Source organism: Eucyclogobius newberryi, unplaced genomic scaffold (genome assembly GCF_026437365.1).
Source record: "Eucyclogobius newberryi isolate DKJ021-1_F unplaced genomic scaffold, fEucNew1.0.hap1 SCAF_13, whole genome shotgun sequence".
NCBI lineage: Eukaryota > Metazoa > Chordata > Actinopteri > Gobiiformes > Gobiidae > Eucyclogobius > Eucyclogobius newberryi.
In genome coordinates, this window is record NW_027315757.1 from 15,470,477 (window position 1) to 15,490,914 (window position 20,438).

At 42.8% G+C, this 20,438-nt stretch overlaps 2 protein-coding genes across 2 annotated transcripts; both read right to left on the reverse strand.

Moving 5' to 3' along the window:
• Window positions 1–3,334: 3,334 nt before the first annotated feature.
• sco1 (synthesis of cytochrome C oxidase 1) lies at window positions 3,335–13,464 on the reverse strand. Its single transcript, XM_072442679.1, has 7 exons — window positions 13,289–13,464; window positions 12,186–12,260; window positions 11,889–11,979; window positions 9,609–9,806; window positions 8,506–8,598; window positions 8,310–8,425; window positions 3,335–5,157 (listed from the first exon to the last, which is right to left on the reverse strand). Exons 1-7 carry the CDS (start codon window positions 13,433–13,435, stop codon window positions 5,020–5,022), a joined length of 858 nt encoding a protein of 285 aa, XP_072298780.1. The 5' UTR covers window positions 13,436–13,464; the 3' UTR covers window positions 3,335–5,019.
• Window positions 13,465–14,234: 770 nt separating this feature from the next.
• Window positions 14,235–17,479, reverse strand: tmem220 (transmembrane protein 220). Its single transcript, XM_072442687.1, has 6 exons — window positions 17,356–17,479; window positions 17,256–17,285; window positions 17,127–17,187; window positions 15,453–15,576; window positions 14,706–14,765; window positions 14,235–14,408 (listed from the first exon to the last, which is right to left on the reverse strand). The coding sequence occupies exons 1-6, from the start codon at window positions 17,458–17,460 to the stop codon at window positions 14,276–14,278; spliced, it is 513 nt and encodes a 170-aa protein (XP_072298788.1). The 5' UTR covers window positions 17,461–17,479; the 3' UTR covers window positions 14,235–14,275.
• Between the last annotated feature and the right edge of the window lie 2,959 nt (window positions 17,480–20,438).

A 20,438-nucleotide genomic window follows, 5' to 3' on the forward strand; every position in this document is an offset into this window, starting at 1 on the left:
TTTTAGAACACAAAACAACAAAAACAGAACAAAAATGAGAAATATTAATAATTATATTTTTTCAAACACATAGAATGAGAACATCGGGCAAGTAAAGGAATAAAAGTAGAAAATAAGGACATGGCGTCAAAAGAAAAAGAAGATTTAAAGTATGTCCAAAATAATTGTCCCATTTTGTTTTTCAAATGTGTCTTTTGTCAAGTTGAGTTCAGAACTTTATTATTATTATGATATTAGTCCAGATCTCGATCGTCAGAGCGTTTTTCTCTGGCAATTTTTCATTTTTAAATCTCACACAGAACTCACAACCCTCTGGTCACAGGGCAAATAAACCAAACACTCACCTTAACAGGCGTGAACATGGTCCTGGTCCTGTCCCAGTCCTGGTTCAGATCCTGGTTTAGATCCTGGTTCAGTTCCTGATTCAGAACCTAGTTCAGATCCTGGTTTAGATCCTGATTTAAATCCTGGTTCAGATCCTGGTTCAGGTCCTGGTTTAGATCCTGGTTTAGATCCTGGTTTAGATCCTGGTTTAGATCCTGGTTTAGATCCTGGTTCAGATCCTGGTTTAGATCCTGATTTAAATCCTGGTTCAAATCCTGGTTCAGATCCTGGTTCAGGTCCTGGTTCAGGTCCTGGTTCAGATCCTGGTTCAGTTCCTGGTTCAGATCCTAGTTCAGATCCTGGTTTAGATCCTGGTTTAGATCCTGGTTCAGATCCTGGTTTAGATCCTGATTTAAATCCTGGTTCAGATCCTGGTTCAGGTCCTGGTTCAGATCCTGGTTCAGATCCTGGTTCAGTTCCTGGTTTAGATCCTGGTTTAGATCCTGGTCCAGTCCTGGTTCAGATCCTGGTCCAGATCCTGGTTCAGTTCCTGGTTCAGATCCTAGTTCAGATCCTGGTTTAGATCCTGGTTTAGATCCTGGTTCAGATCCTGGTTTAGATCCTGATTTAAATCCTGGTTCAGATCCTGGTTCAGGTCCTGGTTCAGATCCTGGTTCAGATCCTGGTTCAGTTCCTGGTTTAGATCCTGGTTTAGATCCTGGTTTAGATCCTGGTTCAGATCCTAGTTCAGATCCTGGTTTAGATCCTGGTTTAGATCCTGGTTCAGATCCTGGTTCAGGTCCTGGTTCAGATCCTGGTTCAGATCCTGGTTCAGTTCCTGGTTTAGATCCTGGTTTAGATCCTGGTTCAGGTCCTGGTTCAGATCCTGGTTCAGATCCTGGTTCAGTTCCTGGTTTAGATCCTGGTTTAGATCCTGGTCCAGTCCTGGTTCAGATCCTGGTCCAGATCCTGGTTTAGATCCTGGTTCAGATCCTGGTTCAGATCCTGGTCCAGTCCTGGTTTAGATCCTGGTTTAGATCCTGGTTCAGGTCTCGCTTTAGTCCAGTTTCTGTTTCTCTGGTCCATATGTCGTCTTTGGTCTTTGCTCTGGGGGAGGATCATGTGACCAGGTCTGGAGCTGGTCCCGGTTCAGAGCCGCAGGATCCAAACCAGAACTGGACTTGGACCAAATCAAACCGGGTCCTCATCTTAGGTTCAAACCAGGACTAAACCAGGTCTAAAACAGGACTAAACCAGGTCTAAACCAGGTCTAAACCAGGACTAAAGCAGGTCTGAACCAGGATCTAAAACAGGATCTAAACCAGGTCTAAACCAGGTCTAAACCAGTTCTAAACCAGTTCTAATCCAGGTCTAAACCAGGACTAAACCAGGTCCAAACCAATTCTAAACCAGGTCTAAACCAGGACTAAACCAGGTCTAAACCTGGACTAAACCAGGACTAAACCAGGTGTAAACCAGGACTAAACCAGGTCTAAACCAGTTCTAAATCAGGACTAAAGCAGGTCTAAAACAGGACTAAACCAGGTCTAAACAAGGACTAAAGCAGGTCTAAACCAGGAATAATCCAGGTCTAAACCAGGACTAAATCAGGTCTAAACCAGGAATAATCCAGGTCTAAACCAGGACTAAACCAGGACAAAACCAGGTCTAAACCAGGATCTAAACCAGGATTTAAACCAGGTCTAAACCAGAACAAAACCAGTTCTAAACCAGGTCTAAATCAGGACTAAACCAGGTCCAAACCAGGTCTAAACCAGGTCTGAACCAGGACTAAACCAGGTCTAAACCAGGTCTAAACCAGGACTAAACCAGGTCTAAACCAGTTCTAAACCAGCACTAAACCAGGACTAAACCAGGTTTAAACCAGGTCTGTTCTAGAGACGTGCTTTAGTTTCAGTCTGGATTGAGTGCAGTGAGATAAATGAGGCTGATCCGCTCTGAGCTGAGAAGTTTCACACTGAGATCGTGTTTCCTGTAGAAACGAGCTTTAACGTTTAGCAGTGGTTTAAACTACAGCCTTTGCAGTGGTTAAGACCAGGCAAAACGTGTTAGAAAAGACAGAATCTTGATTAATATAAGACTTAAATCAACCCTAAACATAACTATCGATGTGAAGGAGCAAACGTCAAGATTTTAACAGTTTTCCTTATTATTGTTCAAGTCAAAATCAGCAGAATTTAAAGTTAAAGACTTACACAAAGGCATATTATGGCCACGTATGGGGTTATTATGCCAAAAAGTCACATTTCAGTCATAAAATTCGACATATTGTTTCTCCGGGAAGCAATTTACTCTTTGTACTTTGCCTTTTTATAAAAACAGTTCACAAATGTTGCCTGAAAAATGTCATTTTTGCCTGATTGCGCAGATGTCGGGGCTTTTTGAGCAGCTTTTTGAACAACTTCACAGGCTTTAAACTGGTAAAGACATTCATCAAAGTCGGCACTAACGGCTCAAAATCACCGATAATAAACTGGATTAACCTTTAGTGCGGCTGCGTGGAACATTCCGGACACTTACAGGCCACGTTACTGTCGTTAGAAGATTACGCTCGACCCGTGCTAATCGCCAATGCTAATGCTATGCTAATTTATTACACAACTCGGTACAACAAAGCCACATTTGCGTTTTTAAAATGTCATTTGTCGCGGTGTAAATGTCAAAACCACGGGTGACGCTAAAGATCAGGACTGTTCTGACGTTTGTGCGGATTTAAACATCAAAGTTTACGTTTGTTTACGTTAGAACCAAGATGGCCGCCGGTCACATGTCCAACATTAGCCAATGGACAGAGGGACAGACCTTTGTGAGTTAAGACGTGCAGAAAAAAAGTGCAAATCCTCAATATTTCAAAGGTGACAACATTTTTTTTGCGTTATATCTACTTTTCAGTTGGTTTTGAAAATGGAAATAAGACGTTTTAATCATAATTGTATCGAAAGCTTGAAATTCCAGTATCGCGACAATAATTTAAAACAAATGCAGTCTGAAATATAAAATCTTTTAATCATATTCACACAAACCAAACATCGGCAGCAGAAAGCAATAATTTAACTGTATTTACAAATAAAGTCTGTAAATGTCACGATCAAACAGTTTTGATAAAGAAATGCAGTCGTCCTTCAGGTTTTATGACAAAGAGACGTTGTTTTTTTTGTCTTTAGACCGGAACATTCTCTCATTAAAACATCTATTTTGTTCTGTTTTATTAAAGTTTAAATCATCATGTGTCTCCAGACCTTTTCCTCTCCTACAACACAGGAATGTCTCTGCATTTCTGTTATTTTAAGTTATAATATACAGAAAAAATGAGTTTTTAAAAATGTTTTTAAAGCAGAATAAAGCACAATACTGGAACCTTCTCTCCAGAGATGCAACTAACTATTATTTTAATAGTCAACAAGTCAAAGAGTGATTTCTGCACTCTTTTAAATCAGAATGTTCAAAATTATTTATAGTAAAAAGAAGAAAAAAACTATTTTGAATTTCCAGGGTAGAAATGTCCGTTTTTGTTTGTATTTTCTCTATAATGTGTCAAAATCGTATTTGAGCTTCACAATTTGTGTTAAGTCTGTAATATCTAGGTAAATAAAATTAAAAACTATTGTGTACTAAACATTTCTGTGATTATTTGTCCAGTAAAACCTCAATTACACTTTAAAGCTCCAGTAAATGCAGTAAAATCCAGTGTTAAATGTGACAGCGCCCCCTGGAGGCCCCCTGGAGGACGCTCAAATGTGACAGCGCCCCCTGGAGGCCACTCACATGTGACAGCGCCCCCTGGAGGCCCCCTGGAGGACACTCACATGTGACAGCGCCCCCTGGAAGACGCTCTCTCATGTGACAGCGCCCCCTGGAGGAGGCTCTCTCATGTGACAGCGGCCCCTGGAGGACGCTCTCTCATGTGACAGCGCCCCCTGGAGGAGGCTCTCTCATGTGACAGCGGCCCCTGGAGGACGCTCTCTCATGTGACAGCGGCCCCTGGAGGAGGCTCTCTCATGTGACAGCGGCCCCTGGAGGACGCTCTCTCATGTGACAGCGGCCCCTGGAGGAGGCTCTCTCATGTGACAGCGGCCCCTGGAGGACGCTCTCTCATGTGACAGCGGCCCCTGGAGGAGGCTCTCTCATGTGACAGCGGCCCCTGGAGGACGCTCTCTCATGTGACAGCGGCCCCTGGAGGACGCTCTCTCATGTGACAGCGGCCCCTGGAGGAGGCTCTCTCATGTGACAGCGGCCCCTGGAGGACGCTCTCTCATGTGACAGCGGCCCCTGGAGGAGGCTCTCTCATGTGACAGCGGCCCCTGGAGGACGCTCTCTCATGTGACAGCGGCCCCTGGAGGACGCTCTCTCATGTGACAGCGGCCCCTGGAGGACGCTCTCTCATGTGACAGCGGCCCCTGGAGGAGGCTCTCTCATGTGACAGCGCCCCCTGATGGCTTTTACTTTGACAAAATCAAATGTAGGTTTCATATTTCAGTGATATTCTGAGGTTAATCCCAGTTTTGTTCACAAATGTCTAAGTAAATCATCAACCAAATAACGTCGAAGTAGAAAAGGCAAGCAAAAAATGAATCGAAATCAAGATGTTTTGACAAATAAATAAATTAACTAAAGGAACAGAAGGCATCTAGAAGTCAAGCTTCGGGCGCAGTGTCCCCGGGCGTCCTGCGGGGATCACTGTTTGCTCTTGCCGTACTTCCTCATGTGCGACGCCACGGAGCTGCTGATCTCGGCGTTACGCTTGTTCTGGCCGTAATACTCCACGAACTCTCCGTCGGGTCCGACCAGGTACATGATGATGGTGTGGTCCACCTGAGGGGTCAAAGGTCGGTTTAGAGGGTCGAAATGTCGGTTTAGAGGGTCGGATCAAAGGTTGCCGTCACAACACTGTACACGTCTTATTCAACATTTTATGAGGAAAAACTGCATAACACTAAACGCATTAATTCTTTTCACACACTCTCTCTGCAGTACTACATAAACTGTATATTTAGATTACAAATATATTTAATATATTCTTGAGGTGAAACTCATACTTAAAAGTGTCTCTGACAGGTCGGACGACTCAGTGAACTAAAACACAGTTAAAATATGTTAAAAGTTTGCAAAAAGTATTCAAATTTATCCCAGAAAAGCACATTTTTTAGATTTATAAATTTACTTCCCGATTGATGACATCACACTGGGAGATTTCCGCAAACACTGGGCCAAAACTCATCTAATGTCACATTTTTTTTTGACAAATGAAAATATATGAGAGCAGCTTTAATGGTTGAATTATTGTTTGGAGAGTCGAAAAAGTTGTTTATTTTGTGTAAATTCAGCATAAAATTTGACTGGAACGAGTGTCCCTGGTGTGATGTCACCTGTCATTTTATTCAGATTTCCACTTTTCTCCACAAATACCTGCTCGATTGGTGTAAAAGTATATTTATGTGTACAACAGGTACAAATACACCAAATAAAGTCACAATTAGAAAATCATAAAACTTCGCTTTAACTCAACTTATAACTCTGGAAAATAAGGACAAAGCGTTTCTTTGTCTGGTGTGAGAAATAAATATACATATAATATAACAACAAATATTAAATGTGAAGCTAAAGTCATGTGCAGCAGGTCAGGTACCAATGTAAACCCTTTTATTTTATTTATTTTTTTCCTCCATTCCCTATTAAGATATGAGAGGAGTTTTGTTAATAAGAGTTTATGTTTTGTTTATAAGAGTTCTTCTATTAAGAGGACAGATAACTTCCTATAAGTGATCTGTCCTTCCCTCTGTATCTACTGCGTTGTAACACCGAAATTTCCCCATGTGTGGACGATAAAGGATTATCTTATCTTAACTTAAAGGGGGGTTTGGGGGGGTCCTCTCCCCAAAAAAGTAAAAGCACATCTAAAATGGAAAAGCGCCATTACAGTCATCAAACATCTACAACTCTGATAAAAGGTGGAATGGATGATTTTTTGGCCCGAATCTGAGTCTAAATTCCTCGTGGCGTGGACTGCTTTAGTCCTGCCAAGTATCAATCATAGGACGCACCTACTGCTCAGTTGCAGCCGCGTCGGCTCATGCCCAGGAGAGCAGCACTTTTCCCTGTGTCTAAGCGCATGGATCTATCATAATATAGTTCCCTCAGTGTACAGGACAAAATTAAGACGGAGAAAGACAGTTCGAGCTGTCTCTGAAGAGACGGAAAAATGAGAGATGCTATGCATCCGTCGCGCTAATAAACAAACGCACGTGTGTTTTTTGTGCGTCCGCACGGGGAAGTGCGCACTTCCGCTTGAGTTCTCAAATCGGCGAAAAATCGTCCATTATGTCTATAATTAGGGATGCGTACCACTACGACGGACCGGATCCGGACTTGTAAAAACGTTTCGGTTCAGGTCCAAAAAAACCGAAACCCCGGCGATTCGGTTCTGGACTCATTAAAAATCTACCACTCACATTCTATATCCTTTACGTTCTAGAATCTAGACCATCCTAAACCTTCCATAGATCGCGAAATTCGCGCTAGAAAAGACGTAAACACTGACATCGCTGTCAATGGCGTGCCTGGAGCATCAGCGACGCACGCGTCTTCCCCGCGGCAGAAGTTGAAGCCGGTGAAATGAGTTTAAAGACGCGAGAGACCGAGCATTGAAGCGGCAGCTGTAAGATCACTGACTTTATTTGAAGCGTTTGAAGCCGCCGCGTGCGTCGCCGCTTGTGCCGCTCCGTGAGTTAGTTTAAGACGCTTGTTAAAGGAGCGGGTTGTGCTTTGGTTTGGGTGTAAATTATTGTAACTTCTCGCTCAGGTCAGTAATGCTGGTTTAGTGCTCACAAGTTGTCACTTTATTTCTTGAACAGAGTTGGTTACTGTTGGCCGTAACCATGGTGATGGAACAGGAATGTCAAAAATCTCCGTCTCCTGAGCCGCTCTTAGCTCCGCTCCAGAGACCGCGCACGCGCACTAGAGACTAGGGTCGCTACAATATGAATAAAATAACTGTATTATGTGGTGTGATGTAGCATTTATTTAGGTGGGTTAATGTGCAATATACATATTTATACATCTAAGTAAATACTAAGTCAAAGTAATATTGTTTATTTGCCGGATTCATTAATTGGAGCTTATATTTTATAATAGTATTTGTATTCTACAGTTGTTAAATATGGTCTTGTGTTTAATGCTGTTAATATGATGTATTGTGTGTAGTGTAAAATATTTTCATATTCTATTTTTGAGTTGTTGATTTGTAGTGGTTCTAGTTGACTGTTATGCTAGTTTTTGAAGGTTTTTACATGACTTTGATGCCAATGGATCTGCAAAATTAAAGAGTGGAAATGTATCTAAAGGCATTAAACTTCAGGTGTGGGAACAGCCCAGTCAAACCAGTAACACACTTGACAAACATAGTATCAGCTGAAACAGCTGCCCCAATACCAATACTCAACTTGCTCTTGTTTGGGAGTTGTTCCTCTAGTAAAACACATGAATGTGTGTTAGCTAGCTCGTAGCTTGTGATTTGTAAGTTGTAACTTCTGTTAAAAAACAGTGAATAAACCAGATAAATTGAGTTTATTTCAGTCTGCAGTTAAGCCTTGTGCTTGATAGTCGTCCTTGTTCATGTGTCTTCAACTTAATTCAGCCAAGTGTCTTGTGTTATGCTGTTATAACATTATGCAAAAATGGCATGAGTTCAGCCGGACTCATTAGGTCCGGACCTGAACCTAAACCTCTGGATTCGAATCCGGACTTGAACCTGAACGTGGGTTTAGGTCTGCATCCCTACCTATAATACAACTGTAAGTGGACGTCCGACATCTACAAGAACAGTGGAAAACCTGATAAACCACTATGACTTTAGAGCGAGAGTGGGACATTATCGTTCCCCGAGTGTGTGTCAAAGAGCCAGTAAAATTAGTATTAATTAAAGTCTTGCCACCTTTGGTCCCTTTAACAAACCCAAAATAACTCACAATGTAGTCGTTGTCCTCGTCCTTGGGCCCCTGGCTGTAGTAAACTCTGTAGGAGCGAGAAACCTGCTCCACCTGAGCCACGGAGCCGGTCAAACCCACCAGCTTCGGGGAGAACTCTGGAAAACACAAAAGAAATAAACGTGTCGACGCTCAAGAACTTGTGCGGCGGGAGGGGCAGAGGGCGGGGCGTCGGTACCTTTGACGTAGGCGGCCATGGCCTCGGGCGTGTCTCTCTCCGGGTCGATGGTGATGAGAAGCGGAGTGAGGTTCGGCAGAGACGGGATCCCATCTAAAACGAGAAACTATTACCGGAGATCGTGCAGGAAATATCCCGCTACTCGAGATCATATCGTCCACGGATGGGCCTCATACCGGAACCTTCTCGCTGTGAGGCTGAAGCACTAACCTAATTTATGTCCTTAATAACCCTGAATAATCCTGCATGATAAATACAATCTAAATCCTACCTGAATTATGCCTTTTAAATCGTGAGGCCATTCGCAAAAAGACACGGGAACGATTTTGCCTCATTTCTTTGACTTCTCTCAAAGCCTCTAAGCTGCGTTTGAACCTCTCGTGACAAACTCTTTATGTCACGCTTTGGCTTTGGATCATGTCAGACACATTATGACCTGGAAATATCAGATTGTGGCTCTTGACAAAGGAGGGTCGTGCGGACATTAACAGGAAACGGCTGTTGCTAACGTGCTACGCTAGCTTTGTGTCGCTAAGGCTCCACATATAGGTTAGCATCAGTGGAAATAAGGCGCTTTAGCACGAGATCAAGTCAGAGGTTGAAGTGATGAAGCAGAAGTTAGTAGCATTTTTGTTGCATTTAGTTACTTTCAGCTGATTTAATTATGCTTTTTTGTAACTTTCGTTCACATTTTGTCATGTTTTTGTCGCTTTTTGATCATTTCCAGACATATTTTTGTCGTATTTAGTCACTTTTTGTTGCGATATTTTTACTTGTTTTTCACCTTTTGTCGAGATTAGTCTCTCTGTTGCAATTGGTCACATTGAGTCACTTTTTGTCCCATTTCATTTTTGTCACTTTTAATAAAAAAAATTCACACCTTTGTCACTTATTTGACGCTTTTAGCCACATTTGAGTTTTTTATGGTTTGGTGACTAATGATCATAATCAATCAATAATCTTTTGTGTTTCTCTGCTTTTTGCCGTCTTGATTTGGCCTGAGTCTGCGTTCTCTCTGATCCAATCATGTGGCTGTGCTGTGAAGCTCCTCCTCCTCAGCTAAAGTCCCTCCTACTGCGCCCGTAAACGCTCTTATATCTCACCGATCTCGTCCACCACCTCGATCATCTTCTCCAGCTCGTCGGGGCAGATGTCTGGGCAGTGCGTGAAGCCGAAGTAGATCAGGATCCACTGTCCCAGGAAGTCCTCGCTGCGCACAGGCGCGTTTTTGTGGTCCACCAGGGAAAAGGGTCCCCCCAGCAACGGGCGGCCGATAGATTTGTTCCTCTCCTTCTCGATCACTTAAACATGAAAACATCTCAGCGTCAGGGTTAAAACGAGACGATTCCCACATGACACGACGCCTGGGCATAATTTACTTAATATATAGATTATAAGTCACCAGGACACTAATGACTGCTCCTGAATGAAATATAATTAGTACTTTGATCAATGTGTGCCCAGATGATGGCGTTTACTCAACTGGTTCATCAGCACTCGGCCTTATGTTCATTTTAACATGTGACCGACCGACGGTGGGTGGGTTGTTTGTTGGGATTTTTTTTTAATGCACTATAAAATACTTTCAGTTACATGATGAATAAAGATTGAATGACAATCTTATTTAAAATAAATAAATAAATAAATATATATATATATATATATATATATATATATATATATATATATAGCTTTGGAACTAAGCTCATAAAATGCACAACATTTTCCTTTGTTTTTTTAAAGATATTTTTTTAATAGACAGCAGCAAAAGTTCACAATCCTTTAGCTATGTTATCATGCAAGATCTTATGGCTCAAGATCTCAATGTTTCCGTCCTCAAATTTAATGATTACCGTATTTTCCGGACTATAAGTCGCACCAGCCAAAAAATGCATAATAGAGAATCAAAAAACATCTACCGTATTTTGCGCACGAAAAAGCGCACCGTATTATTAAGCGCACCATCAGCTATCTGTGTACCATGTGTACTGGTCCATACATAAAGCGCACCGGATGATAAAGCGCAAAATATAAACAAAACAGACGATAAGTCAGAGTCAGTTGAGCTTTATTAAACGCGTTCAACTCATTCAGATCAACATTGTTCAACATCAAAACACACTCTGCTATCGCTAACAGACACGTTAGCATATCCAAATCAATTCTCAGTCAAGATCACTTGTAAACACGTAAAATACAAACACAGAACACACTCTGCTGCCGCTAAAAGACACGTTAGCGTATTCACAACTCCCAGCCTCGTTCAGTTGCAACACGTAAAATACAACACAGTCTGATATCGCTAAAAGACAGCATATTCACAACAACTCCCAGCCTCGTTCAGTTGCAACACGTAAAATACAACACAGTCTGATATCGCTAAAAGAAAGTTAGCATATTCACAACAACTCCCAGCCTCGTTCAGTTGCAACGCGTAAAATACATCACAATACACTCATTTTTTCAGTTCATTCCTCGTCATCAAATCCTTCAAATGCGCCGAAGTACATCCCGCATAGCTATGACCAGACGTCCCGATTTACCTGGGACAGCCCCAATTGTTTACGTCCCGTGTCCCGGTTTAATGTCTGCTGGGGCGCATAATGGTAAAAGCAGCCAAAACGCCGATAGCGCTCCATACTAAAATCTCTTTGGTCACGTGATCCCGCATCTCGGACCCACGCGGCAGTTCAGAGATGATTCCGGCCTTTTGATCCCCACAGTTGACTGGTAATTTAGCGCGCAAGCGCATTTCTAATAATATAAGAGGTCTCTTGGCAGCAGCCATCCTGGGGTCCTTCATTTACCGGTAGATGTCTGCGTTGTGCCTGACTGAAAATGTTGTTTACGTTTTGACAAAGTGTCACGTGTGCCGCGTGCAGGTAGACTACTGTTCCCAGAATGCTTTGCAAACATGTTGTTGGGACTTCCGGTTCCGGTGTACTGTAAATATAGTCACGCATCGGCGTCTCGTGTCCCAAATCTTCTTCATACACAGTGTACCACACAAAATATCTTCGCGGTCAGTAAGCACAACCAGAAATAAACCATATATTAAGCGCACCGGACTATTAAGCGTACGAACGGCTTTTGAGGATGTTAAAGACTTTTACGTGCGCTTTATAGTGCGGAAAATACGGTATAAGTCGCACTGGAGTATGAAATGCGGTTGCAAGTGTGAAAATAACAAATAATATCACATATAAGTCGCTCCGGAGTAAAAGTATAAGTAAACACATAAATATAAGTTGCACCCTGGCCAAAACTATGAAAAAAGGTGCGACTTATAGTTCAGAAAATACGGTATTTTGATTGAATTATATATTTTTTCTCATTAAAATGAAATAACTGGATCCAAGCTATTCCCTGGTTTATTTACTCACTCTCTTCCTTTTCTTTTTTGAAGTACTTCATTCCTCCGAGCAGAGCGCCCCCCATGGCGAACGTGATGGCCAGAGACCTCCACGTCACCGGCTTTTGGAACAAGGAAAACACCAGGTAACTTCAGGTGGAGACACTTTAGTTACATACAGCAGTCAGCAGTCGCCCTCTGGTCGTGTGAATGTGGATGTTGACACAAACCCTCGAGTGTCCAGCGAAGGGAGACAATCCTTTATAAAAACACGACCTCGCCGACTGAACCGACACGTGAAAACTGTGCAAACAGAAGCTGGACTCACCCCCGACTTCTTGGTCTTGTCTGAGGACGGACGCGCGTAGTTTCTGTAAAACTGTCGCCATGCGCTCTCGTTCGACTGAAAGTGAAACAAAAAAACACTTACGGACCAAACAGGGCGTGGCAAATGTCTTATGGTAAAGTACGTCAAGAAGTCACTTATTTGACACTCTATAGATCAAATCTTATTAAATATCCCCACGAGTGCAAAGCAACTATACACACAATAATTATCAAGTTCCCAAAAATATTGTTCCAGCTATAATTTATTGACGATTAAGTTGGTGTTGCAATTACTGTGACAGGCCCTGATGAAACGGTGGTATTTATTAGATTCCCACTGTATGGTGCTGCAACTGAGGCTCGCGGGCTCAGAGAATCCCCGTTTTCACCTACCCCCTATCCCCTATCCCCGCCCACAAAAAAATTAAAACTCTGAGTGATAAACGTGCAGGTCAAGTAGCAAAACGAATACATGCAAACGAAGACCTGCTGCGTGTTATGGTGAAACGTTACTATGATGAGGCGGGGCTTATCACAGTGAAGAGGCGTGGCTTATAACTGTAGCGAGGCGGGGCTTATCAGTTCTGCAGTTTTTGACGCGGAAGTCAGTGGACCCGTTTCTATCGACGAATCGTTTTGGATCAATATTGCGGGTTACGATGAACAAAACACAAAATGATGATCTACGTATGTTACAGTTCAACACAAAGTACGTAATAAACAGCTTAACACGTGTCCTTTAAAGTTATCTGTGGCTGTTTGATCACGTGTTCCGTACCTGGGCCCCCCCACGCTGCCCCTGTTTACGCCCCTGGACGATCGCCACAGGTCAGACACTTTTATTATTTGTACTGAAATAACTAAGCAGCTGATCACATTATAATGTAGTTAAGTTTGAATGAAGACTTTTCTTTAGTTTGTTGCGGTGAAATAGCAATAGCAACGTTTCCTCTCAGTAAAAGATAAACAATCGGTTTCCGCAAAGTGAACTAACAATCTCCACCGCCATTACAGATCCGTTTAAATATATCTAATTATTTTTTTTAAATATATAACTGTGTCGTGTTTGTTTCTAATGCATAATTGAGCGCGGCGCTTGTTTACCGAGCAGCGGTGCACTTCAGCGGGCTTCAGCCTGGTCTGTGCCCGGGTCAGGCCGCTCACAGCCCGGGCCGCGGGGCTCCGGAGACATCGGCGTAAACTCGTCCCGTGGTCGCGGCAGAACCGGAGGAAAAGGACGCTCACGGACATGACGGGACCTTCACGATGCTTCACCGGCTCCGGCTTTACAAAACGTGAGGCTCCGCCGCTCCGCGCAGACTCCGGGAGCTGCGCGTCAGAGGCACGCACGGGGCGCACGTGGGGGGTGACGTCACCACGCTGGTTCGTGCTTTGGAGTGACTGCCCCCTGCTGGAGACGCGCGGAAGGAGACATGTTCCACGCTCAGAGACGGTTTAAGTCAGTTATATTTAGTTTTTTTCAAGAAATTGTACTTCTAAGAGTAACTTTCTCATTCTTGCTACTTTACTCCTGCTTGAGTAATATTTTTGTTGAAATACTTAGTAAAAGTGTTCTCTACCAGTGTTAAAAGGTTTATGTCGACAAAATGAAATGACTTGAACGTTAGTGTTTCTTGCACCGCTTCGTCAATATGATTAAGTTTGTCTCATTTTTGTGTCTGTCCCTTGAAAAATAAAAAAATAATTGTCTATTGAATGTTTAGTCTTTACATGATAAATGAGAGTTTATGTTCAGACAAGTGAATAAAAAATAGACTGTTAAATAAAAAAAAAATTCAATATACATTTTACACACAAATAAACTTCTGAATAAATGAAAAAGGTCGATTGAAGCGTCCAACGATAATGTTACCCTCAACACAATAAGATACATATGTAAGAATGAGAAACTAAACGAAATGTAATCAAAATATATTTTTAATCGCATTATTTACAAAGCGCAGAAGATTTACAAATGAAAACATAAGAACAATGTTGTTATAATGATTCTGAAATTAAACTAATACTGACACAATATAGTTTCAGAATGTTCAGTCGTCGCTCCTCGATGTGTTCAGTCGCTCCTCGATGTCATAACGCATCCTGACAGTGCGAGGGCCAGTCCACTCTCAGCTCTTTGTGGACGTGGTAATAAAGCCAGGACACGACAGGAAACAGAGCGACGGCGGTGGCGGCGGAGACTCGGCACACGCCCATGGGACTCCTGAAACCCACAGGAAGCGAGACACTGAGACTGGAACGTGTTCTGCTTCATCAGACTGAATTAGTCTTTTATTTTGAAACTGAAAAAACGTGTTTTCATTGATTTATTCAAAATTTCAGCTGCTGTTTGCATTTTCTATGTATTTTTCTGAAGAATTTACCTTTTAAATATTTAATGAATACATACAACTAAAAATTTCCGTTATTTTCAAGTAGCAACAATAGTAATAATTGCCCAATAAGTAAGTAAATAAATATTTAAATACATAAAAATATTAGTTTGATTTGTGACTTTTACCTCCCGGAGTGACGGCAGAGGAGGAGCCAAAACACAGTCAACAGAAGTCCAGAAAACTCCCTGAAAATGAACAGTATTTATTATTTCTTCTTTGTCTGAAGCTGTAAAAACAAGTAAAATGTCCTCTTTGAGCACTAAATGTCACTGTGAGGCCCGTGTCTGTACAACTACAACACCAGAGTCCAGTCTTCTCTCCTTTATGTGCGTTCAGTAAACAGTTTTTGAACCGTGAGCCCTGGTGTTCCTGTGCTCAGTGACCGTTCCTGTGCTCAGTGACCGTGAGCCCTGGTGTTCCTGTGCTCAGTGACCGTGAGCCCTGGTGTTCCTGTGCTCAGTGATCGTTCCTGTGCTCAGTGACCGTTCCTGTGCTCAGTGACCGTGAGCCCTGGTGTTCCTGTGCTCAGTGACCGTGAGCCCTGGTGTTCCTGTGCTCAGTGACCGTGAGCCCTGGTGTTCCTGTGCTCAGTGACCGTGAGCCCTGGTGTTCCTGTGCTCAGTGACCGTGAGCCCTGGTGTTCCTGTGCTCAGTGACCGTGAGCCCTGGTGTTCCTGTGCTCAGTGACCGTGAGCCCTGGTGTTCCTTTACTCAGTGACCGTTCCTGTGCTCAGTGACCGTGAGCCCTGGTGCTCCTGTGCTCAGTGACCGTTCCTGTGCTCAGTGACCGTGGCCCTGGTGCTCCTGTGCTCAGTGACCGTTCATGTGCTCAGTGACCGTGAGCTGCACTGGTCACTCTTCTGGACTTATACCTTCCCTCTTCGCGCTGGAACACGTCTGTGACCCGTTCTTTGACCAGAGTCCAGCCCAGAATGGAAACTGCAGCAGAGGAGAGGAGGACGTGTAGGTCTGCCACCCGCCTCCAGGGGGCGCACTCTGACGGGACACAAGGGGATGACAGCATTACATCCATGACAACATGATGCTGTGACCCCATGACGTCACGACCCCATGCCATGACCCCATGACACCGTGACCCCATGCCATGACCCCACGACCCCACGCCATAACGCCGCGACCCCATTCCATGACCCCACGCCATGACCCCATGACGCCGCGACCCCATGCCATGACCCCATGACGCTGTGACCCCATGACGTCACGACCCCACGCCATGCCATGACCCCATGAAGCCGCGACCACACTCGAGTGTCCAATATGTGTTAATAAAAATGTGAATAATAAAATAATAATAGCGACGCCTGTAAAGTCAAATATGATATGCATAAATTAAGTGTTTACTCATAATATAAAGCAAAAAATAAACTTGGTCTCAGTATGTACAGATATTTACACAAAAATGTACAGATGGTCGGAAAAGTGCAGAAAGTGAACAGTGTCGGTCAAATGGTGGTTAAAGTGACTGTGTTTAAGAAGTGTTCATGAGGCTGCCCCAAATAAACTGTATGTTTGCTGTAACCCAACCCAACATTTTTCAAGTGGGTCGGATGGTAGGTAAATTCTTATTTTTTTTATTTTGAAGGCAAAAAAAAGATCAAAATTTTGCAATTTTTTGACTCGGAGTGACCACCAGGGGTCAGGATTCAACAGTCAATGACGGAAAACGGAGACTAAATCTCAATGACGGAAAACGGAGACTAAATCTCCCGATTTTAAGATATTTCAATCGAAAAATCAAAAATCAACCTTTTGTACGCCGTTATGTGGCCTCCTGCCTGAGGGGAGTGGCCTCCTGCCTGAGGGGAGTGGCCTCCTGCCTGAGGAGAGTGGCCTCCTGCCTGAGGAGAGTGGCCTCCTGCCTGAGAGTCCTGGAGACGTACAGGTCCTGCAGAGATGGAAGCCTGCAGCCGATCACCATCTCAACAGAGGGCGCTGTAGTCTCTGTTTGTCCCTGGCTGTGGCTCCAGCGTACCACACAGTGATGGAGGAGGTGATGGAGGAGGTGAGGATGGACTCAATGATGGAAGTACATCTTCTGCTGGGCCTTCTTTTACTTTGGATAAACCGCCTTGACGTCTCATATTTGGTGATAATCTGAGGTTATTCTCAGTATTGAGTCTGTTTTACTTTGTATCGTCTTGAGTTTATGGAATAAAATGTGGCCCACACATCTGCTTTAGAGACCTTGTCCTTTCAAGAGCAGAATAATACAAATAATGTGAACGTTTAACTCGAATTACAGCGCATTTAAAAATACTTAAATTGTTCCTGAGACCAAGAATAAAACTAACATCCATAGACGGCGGCTGCACGTTGTAGTGACGCTAACTTTCAACTAGAAAATTATCCAAAATGTAAGTTCAGTGACGGCGAATGGATTTTTTTAAAAACGCAGAGGAGCATTTCCGGGAGGAGGAGGGAGGAGTCTGACATATAGAAGCGAAACAGGGCGTTTTAAGCTCTGAACAAGGCAAACGGGTCATATCAGTGCTGAACGAACTAAACGTCAGAATACCGCTACACACCGGTCACGTGAGGCCACCAGCCAATCAGCGCGCAGAGCAGCGACGGGACCCCGTAACCGACCTGTGGCACAAAAACGGACACTTCAAACTCAAATTATGAAGCTAAAGTTAAAAAAAAAAGATTATTACCATCCACACAGCCGCATCAGGGTCATTTATCTGCACACAAAAGGCGTCAGAGTCACGCGGTTACAGATGACACGAGAGGGACACATTTAGGGACACAAACCTGAACATACGCTGCGAGCCCGAAAAACAGAGACATGGACGCGTTGTAAATGCGCCAAAGCGCGTCGAGTCGCGCGTTTGCGGACTTTGCCACAACTTCTGCCATTTTGCGCTTTGACAAGTCACCCGCGTCAAATCAGCAGCGAGAAGATGAAGTGCATCCGGTGTGATTGTACAATCAAATCACAAGTAACTTAAGATCTCCTTTGTTTGTTTGTTTCCTCAAGCTTTCACATTGTCCAATCTGCACCAACATGTTTTGTTTTAAATTATAACATGTATAATTGTATTTGATGTAATATGTTCATCACTTCACATAAACACATTAACCCTTCGGGGTCCGGAGCTTTTTTGGCCGTTTTTGGGTACCTTCAATTTTGCCCTGATACACTACATTAAGAAATGTTTACCAGACCAATGTTGGGTATCTTTTTTTCAGCACAACCTCACCTATATGATCAGTTAGTTAGTTTTTCACTTTGACATACTATTTCAACATACTGGACCTAAACACACACAAAAAACACAAAGTCTGTCTGGAAAAATTATGTTTTTTTCATTGTAAAACCCTCAAACATGCTCAACCAAGCATTTAAAAAGGTTCAAACTGAACCACAAGGTGCAAATATGAACATATAAAAGTATTCTTGTGATATATACAAGCAATAAACCACTATTTACAATAAAAAAGTAGGTAAATCCTCAGGCGGTTTTCTATTTGTGCTACTTCTCAAAACAGTTTCTGTCCAAAATGACACAGAGAGCCACATCACAGGCCTTGTACTTCCATGTGAGTGATGTTCAGAAGGAACTCTAAACCAGGTCCAACCCAGGTCTAAGCCAGGACTAAACCAGGACTAAACCAGGTCTAAACCAGGACTAAACCAGGTCTAAATCAGGACTAAACCAGGTCTAAACCAGGTCCAAGCCAGGACTAAACCAGGACTAAACCAGGTCTAAACCAGGTCTAAACCAGGACTAAACCAGGACTAAACCAGGTCTAAACCAGGTCTAAACCAGGACTAAACCAGGACTAAACCAGGTCTAAACCAGGTCTAAACCAGGACTAAACCAGGACTAAAGCAGATCTAAACCAGGTCTAAACTTGATCAACATGAAGTGTGCCCCTCATTTTGCTTCACAACTATATTACTCACAATGAAATACTAAAACTCTCCAAAACTACTCAAAAACAGCATATTTCTCTCGTTCGTTCTTCCTCTTTGACTAATTGTCATGTGACTAATGTTTACATTCATCGTGTGCGTCCTGAAAATCCGGGTTAGCACAAGGCTAACGTTTTTTTCCGTTTCGTTTTATCACAAAAGACGACAAAGTTATTATAAGAAATGTAACGCGCGCAGAAAAGAGCACATATTTTTCCGCAAATTTTTAATGGAATTGAAACGTTCATAACTTTGGTTTTATCTGGTGGATTCGAAAAAAACAAAAACTCAGATGTTGCTACGGGTCTCCACTTCCGTATGACGTCAACGGTAGCCGTCTACGTTGCTTGGTTTTCATGCTACACGGTCCTAAAGCCGACCACGTTTTCACACGCGCGGCGCGGGCGTCGACCCCGAAGGGTTAAACACAATAACTACATGAACACCAAATCAATGAGGGATATTACGCATAGTTACAGCAATATATAATACACACGCACTAAATATATTTTATACAAATGTATATATTTACAAAACAGACTTTTTTTTGTTTTATAACCAAAATAAAATTCCAGGCAACATAGACAGGAAGGGCCTCAGGTCTTCTGGAGTCAGGGGCCACTCCTGCTGAGGACCTTCTGGGAGATATCAGCAACACCACACAGAAGAAGAGAACCTGGACAAGGTCATCACAAGTCCAGCTCTGTCCCAGGCCCTGTCTGCTCTGCAGTGTCGCCCCCTGCAGGTCGCAGGTTATAATCACATGCTATACTGTAATCAAGGGCTAATCAACTTTATTTTCTTAAGGGCCAGATTCTTCGCAGGGCCTCTGGGCCGGCGGTGCACTACTCGCCACGACTAATCTTGAGTCACACAAAATATTCACAACACTATTTCAATAATTTGAGTTAATATAATAAAGGCCGTGGCTGCAGAGCCGCAGCGCAGTCACATAGCCCAGCAGTTTCAGGAGCCGCGGCTAACCTTAACCCTGACCCTAACCCAAAGACCTAAACCTAACCCGGCGCGGTCTAACCCGGCGCGGTCAAATAGCCCAGCAGTTTCAGGAGCCGCGGCACAAAATAACATGGCAGTTTTGCGGCTCTGTAGACACTCCCTACAATAAAATAACTATTGATAGATACGATTTTTGGCTTTCCATGGCTAAAGTAGTGCTAACACAAAATTAAACCAGTAATCAAGATTTTTATTTTAACATGAATAATTGGAAAATGGGTCGTGGGCCGGATTAAATTGCATGGAGGGCCAGATTTGGCCCCTGGACGTTATGTTGAATACTCTAATCATCTCTGGTACAATTCTCCATCTGCTGCACTGTTTACATGGTCATAGACACTTATTGTACATAAGAGTTTTTATCTTATTTTATTTTTTTTGCTCTACCTGCACAGAGTGTAAGATTTAAGTATATTTTAAAAGTGATTTATCTTGTTTTTATTACATGTTTGTTTTTAAACTGTGCGTTGAAACAGTGGAATTTCCCCATTGTGTAATAAACAAAAGTTCTCTTATTTTATGTCAGATAAAAGCATATTTCATGGAGACAAAAAGCTTACAGCACACGTATACTTGACCACAGTATTAGTATCAAAGTGCATTCATTATACGTATACTTGACCACAGTATTAGTATTAAAGTGTATTCAGTACGCGTATACTTAAACACAGTATTAGTATTAAAGTGCATTCATCACACGTGTACTTGACCACAGTATTAGTATTAAAGTGCATTCAGTACACGTGTACTTGACCACAGTATTAGTGTTAAAGTGCATTCAGTACACGTGTACTTGACCACAGTATTAGTGTTAAAGTGCATTCAGTACACGTGTACTTGACCACAGTATTAGTGTTAAAGTGCATTCAGTACACGTGTACTTGACCACAGTATTAGTGTT

Excerpts from the sequence above, each read along its gene's own strand:
- sco1 (XM_072442679.1), bottom strand. The coding sequence starts at position 13,435 with ATGTCCGTGAGCGTCCTTTTCCTCCGGTTCTGCCGCGACCACGGGACG. Across the intron at positions 12,261-13,288 it reads CTGAAGTGCACCGCTGCTCG|TCGAACGAGAGCGCATGGCG; the intron begins GTAAACAAGCGC and ends TTTCACTTTCAG. Across the intron at positions 11,980-12,185 it reads ACAAGACCAAGAAGTCGGGG|CCGGTGACGTGGAGGTCTCT; the intron begins GTGAGTCCAGCT and ends TTGTTCCAAAAG.
- tmem220 (XM_072442687.1), bottom strand. The coding sequence starts at position 17,460 with ATGGCAGAAGTTGTGGCAAAGTCCGCAAACGCGCGACTCGACGCGCTT. Across the intron at positions 15,577-17,126 it reads CTGGTGGCCTCACGTGACCG|AGTGCGCCCCCTGGAGGCGG; the intron begins GTGTGTAGCGGT and ends GTGTCCCGTCAG. Across the intron at positions 14,766-15,452 it reads TTCCAGCGCGAAGAGGGAAG|GGAGTTTTCTGGACTTCTGT; the intron begins GTATAAGTCCAG and ends GTTCATTTTCAG.